Here is a 4,455-nt window from a genome sequence, read left to right as displayed (position 1 = left end):
GTGTGTGTGTGTGTGTGTGTGTGTGTGTGTGTGTGCGTGCGTCCTTCCTGTGGAAGCCCTCACACTCTTCTTGGATCTTTTCCAGTTTCCAGTCGTTTAAAGCGCCAGAGCCACTGAGGCAAGAACGTAAATGAAGATCTTGACGTGTTGCATAAAAAGACAAATTAGATCCAGACCGCTGGACGGACACGTTTTAAGTATTTCGATTGAGAACAGATGGCAGTACGAGGGGACGCGGTGTTTTCTATTTAATAGATTTGCGACTKTTGCGAAGGCAGGAAAAGTGGAAATATTGAACTGAAAACCCAGACAGTTCAGAGGGTTCATCAGTCTGTTAGACCTTGAACTTCTCTCAATCAGATAGGTTGTTTTTGTTTAATGGTTAAAGGGGCAGTTCTGTTTTTTTGAGGCTCTGTAAAAGGGGTTCAATAAACAATTTCTTACCTGTTGTAGACAGCTTGTYAAATGATAACAGCTCTAAATTCAAGGGCTGCATCCTTCAAATCACCTGACCTGCTTGGACTGGTCTGATCAGAAGAAAGTAGATGTGAATTTGGATGGCCTTCGAAGGATGCAGCCCCTGAGCTTATTTCTGACTGGACTGATGAGCTAAAGCTACTTGGAGTTCACGTAGAACCGTGAGGGCTCCAAGCTGTTATTTTTCCACACGACTTATCTGCTTTTTCTTCCCTGTGTCCGATCCAGCAGTCCCAGCTCAGTCCAGGAGCTGGCACGACAACTGCATCCCTCAGACTACTTCCTGGAGCCCCTGCTCCAAGACCTGCGGCCGTGGCCTGTCCTTGAGAATTTCAAACGCCAACGATCAGTGCGAGATGGTCAAGGAGTCCCGCCTGTGCAACCTGCGGCCGTGCGAGGTGGACATCACCAAACATTTCAAAGTAAATACATCTGCACCTTCACTTTCCTAACCGCTCCACAGATATCTGAAAGCTTTCCAGCGTTCGCAGCACTAAACGTCTCTCACTGTCCGCAGCCAGGAAAGAAGTGCCTGAATATCTACAGGGAGGACCAGCCGTCCAATTTCACCATCTCCGGCTGCACCAGCAAGAAGCAGTACCGGCCCAAGTACTGCGGGGTCTGCTCCGACGAGCGCTGCTGCGTCCCGTACAAGTCCAAGACCATTGACGTGGACTTCGAGTGCCCCAACCAGGCGGGCTTCACCTGGAAGATGTTGTGGATCCAGGCGTGCTTCTGCAACCTCAGCTGCCAAAGCCCTAACGACATCTTCGCAGAGCTGGACAGCTACTACGGTCAGCCAGAGGTCATGGACTGAGGCGCAATGTTTTTATTTCAGCAGGAATATCGCGAATGACTCACAACCTGAGCTGCTTTTCAATGGCATTTGAAGAATTGAAAAATATATATATATAAAATCCTGTAAAATATTGAATTTATTTATGAAGCTTCTATGCACGTGACGTTTAATAATCTTGCTACTTAAAGAAAAATCCACTTTTTTATCCTTTAGAGTTTCTAGCAGTGCAGAACATTTAAATTTAGTCTCTATCGGTGTTATGTAGATATCTTTTATTCTGTTATTTGCGACGGAACTTCCAAATAAGGGCGGGGCGTGAAGGCCCTCGTTCGGATTTAAAGAGACAGCCTCAAAACGAGTCACACCTCTGAAAAGCGGTGAAAGAGGGGCTTGTGGAGTTACAATAAAGGAGGGATTGCTTTCACTTTACACAGACCAACTGAATGGTTTAAATGTGAAAAAGGATTTAAAAGCAGGATGTCTCTTTTAAGAAAATCTTGAAACTGATTCCTGTAGGTATTTATTGCCGCCACAGAAAGCAAACTATTTGCTCGTTTGTAAGCAAATTATCTATTTATCATTGGAAGAACATCTACAACTTCGAGTCAACCTGATTCAAGGGGGGTTATGGCTAAGCAAGAACAGCAAACAAAAATGGCTACAACTCAGTTTTATAGACGATGATATAATCTGGTTTGGCCAAAAAGGCTCGACAGGCAACACGCTTTCCTTCAAGGAAGCTTTTATTTTCTGTGCATCTGCTATCAGTTTATAAGCAAGTTAGAACAGAAACACTGCATTTGATGGCCCAGTCAAAAAAATGCAACTAAGACACCAAATGTGTTACAAGTTTTTATTGTCATTTTTTTTTAATAAATACAAACTGTTATGTTTTTAATGCTTTTTCTACAGCAATAGATGGTTTGTGCATCTTTACAAAGCTGTGTTAATGACTTTTGCAAAGTAAAATGTTGCTGTAGTAAAAGTGACAATACAGAAGGTATCAGGTTACAGTCTCTATGACTCTCTTCATAACGTCTGGACCTTTTCCCTCTTTACTCAGCCACATATCCACAACCACAAAAAAGAAGCACCGCATCCCACGAGTGAACAATGCCATGGCACTTTTTTTTTTCTCTTCTTTGTTCCATTGTTCTTAAACGCATAGAAATCATTGTAAAAATAGGAGGAAAAACAAAACARAAACAAAGCAAATAAAGCATGATGATGAATTGCTGAATTTGTATTTTTGATTCATTACAAAGCAAATTCTCAGTCACGTGTTCTAAAAATACAGTTTGGGTTGTGGTTCACATGTAGAAATAAAATGAAAAAATCATAAACTTCAGGGGGATGGAAAAAAAATCCCAACACCTCAAAGAYGATGCATGGCAGGAAGGAATTTGCATATTTACAGGATATTCTTGAACTTTTTCCCTTAATTTATGAAAAAAAAAGACTAAACAAAAACAGCCCTTTCCTAATCATCCTCCACATTCTCCTCATGTCTACAAATCTGCAGCTATGCACACAGAACAAGACTTCTCAGCCATGGAATAATGGGAATAAATGATCAGTTACAGTTAGAACACAAAAGACATTTACAGTCAGGTAATGTTYGAGAGCTGTGATTATAGGAAAAGTGGACAAAATAAAAAGGATCGAGGAATGTTTTTTTATGTTTTTTTAATGCAAGAGAGATTGTTTGAGCTGAAGCTGGAGCCACAGCTTTCTCTGCTTCTGTGCCTTAACGCTGCGTTGCCTCCAACTGCCCTCGAAGAGTTTTGACATTTTGTGTTCACGTGAGTCCCTGAATGACAAAATAGTTGACCTCCTATTTTAAAAAAGATGAATGTTCAAATTCAGGCATCTCAAATGCAAAAAACTCTGCAGATGAGAGTCCTTTGTGCGCATTTCTTAGTTTTTCCTTTTCCCAACATACATGTGCATTATGTGTGTAGAAATAACTGTGTATAATTAGGAGGGAACGCAGCACAAAATAAAGAGGACCATGTGTGTACATGTGTGTGTACGTGCGTGTCTGCAGCGGCGGCTCGTTTAGCAGGAGACTTCGGTGGACTTGGGCACGGACTGGTCCACGTTGTTGTTGGCCGTGCCGTCCGTGTGGCTGCGGGCGCGGCTGCCCTCGTTGGTGTGCGAGCGCGAGCGGTTGCCCTCGGTGGTGTGCGAGCGCGAGCGGTTGCCGTCGGAGGTGACGCTGGAGCCGGAGGCGGTGCGGGAACGGGCCAGGCGGGTCATGCTGGCAGATGGCACTGAGGGAGGAGGATTTCAAAAAATCAGTCAATGGCTTCAAGTCAAGATGATAAGAATTGTACTGGAAGTCAGTAACTGATGAAGACTTTTACTCACAGGGTAAATWTAAAAAATGTTTTGCCCCAGACTCAATTATTTTTAATCTTTACTATTCATGTTTTAAGACTGGGTTACTATTAAAGATTAGCAATCATACATATTTTGAACAAGATGCTACTACTGGAAGTAAACCCAGGTTTCAGTTTTTGACTGCATGCATTATGCAACCTTTGGTATCCAGAGAGTTATGTTGATTTACGGTACTAAAAGAGGTCAAATGCTCTGAYATTAAAATCCAAAGAGTATTCTTCCAGACAAATATTTTGGAAAATAGTTCCAGGCTTTTTCTTTCCATTTCCTGTGGTTTGTTTCTTCGGTTTATCATATTTGCTTTTATTGTTCTTATAACCCTGCATTCCATTTAGTCTTTTTGAAATTTGTAATATGTGAAGCACTTTGGCCAATGGTCATTGTTTAAAACGTGCCATACAAATAAAGTTGGAGTGTTTGTAGCAAAGCTAGAGTTATGCTCAGTCAAAACAAAACTGTCCTTTTTTGGAAATCAGTCATGTTATAAACTTGCACTTGTGGGAAAATATTTGGTAGTGTAAATTAAACAAGTGTAAGTATAATTCTTTTAGGCTCAGTCTGAATCAATTAGGGAAATAAAGGCAAAATCAATCAAAAAAAAAAAGCCAAAGAGACTGTAAGAAGCAGGGGTGTTAAAGGTGCTGCAACACCTGTGGATGTGTTTGTTCAACTACATAAAAAATTTAAAAGGCACAGTGTGTAGGATTTGTTGTTTTCAGCGACATCTAGTGGTTGAGTGGTTGAATCATCCTCCCTGGTCCTCCCCCCACCCCCAC

The 4,455-nt window shown here is 41.7% G+C and overlaps 2 protein-coding genes across 4 annotated transcripts in view; one reads left to right on the top strand and one right to left on the bottom strand.

The window, feature by feature from the left end:
* ccn4a (cellular communication network factor 4a) overlaps positions 1–2,641 on the top strand; it is a 7,708-nt gene extending 5,067 nt beyond the window's left edge. Inside the window, exons 4-5 of one of the 2 annotated variants that reach the window (XM_014005657.1) lie at positions 709–899; positions 995–2,641. In XM_014005657.1, coding sequence (XP_013861111.1) covers positions 709–899; positions 995–1,294 — 491 coding nt within the window. In that variant the 3' untranslated portion in view covers positions 1,295–2,641. Of the gene's footprint in view, positions 1–705; positions 900–994 lie in introns of both variants that reach the window. The other variant, XM_014005656.1, reaches the window with a different exon arrangement.
* ndrg1a (N-myc downstream regulated 1a) overlaps positions 2,116–4,455 on the bottom strand; it is a 13,922-nt gene continuing 11,582 nt past the window's right edge. For both annotated transcript variants that reach the window (XM_014005654.1, XM_014005655.1), the window contains one exon: positions 2,116–3,549. In XM_014005654.1, the coding sequence (XP_013861108.1) occupies positions 3,335–3,549 (215 nt within the window). In that variant the 3' untranslated portion in view covers positions 2,116–3,334. The remainder of the gene's footprint in view (positions 3,550–4,455) is intronic.

Source organism: Austrofundulus limnaeus, unplaced genomic scaffold (assembly GCF_001266775.1).
Source record: "Austrofundulus limnaeus strain Quisiro unplaced genomic scaffold, Austrofundulus_limnaeus-1.0 Scaffold32, whole genome shotgun sequence".
Taxonomy (NCBI): domain Eukaryota; kingdom Metazoa; phylum Chordata; class Actinopteri; order Cyprinodontiformes; family Rivulidae; genus Austrofundulus; species Austrofundulus limnaeus.
This window is presented reverse-complemented; position numbering and strand designations above follow the sequence as displayed.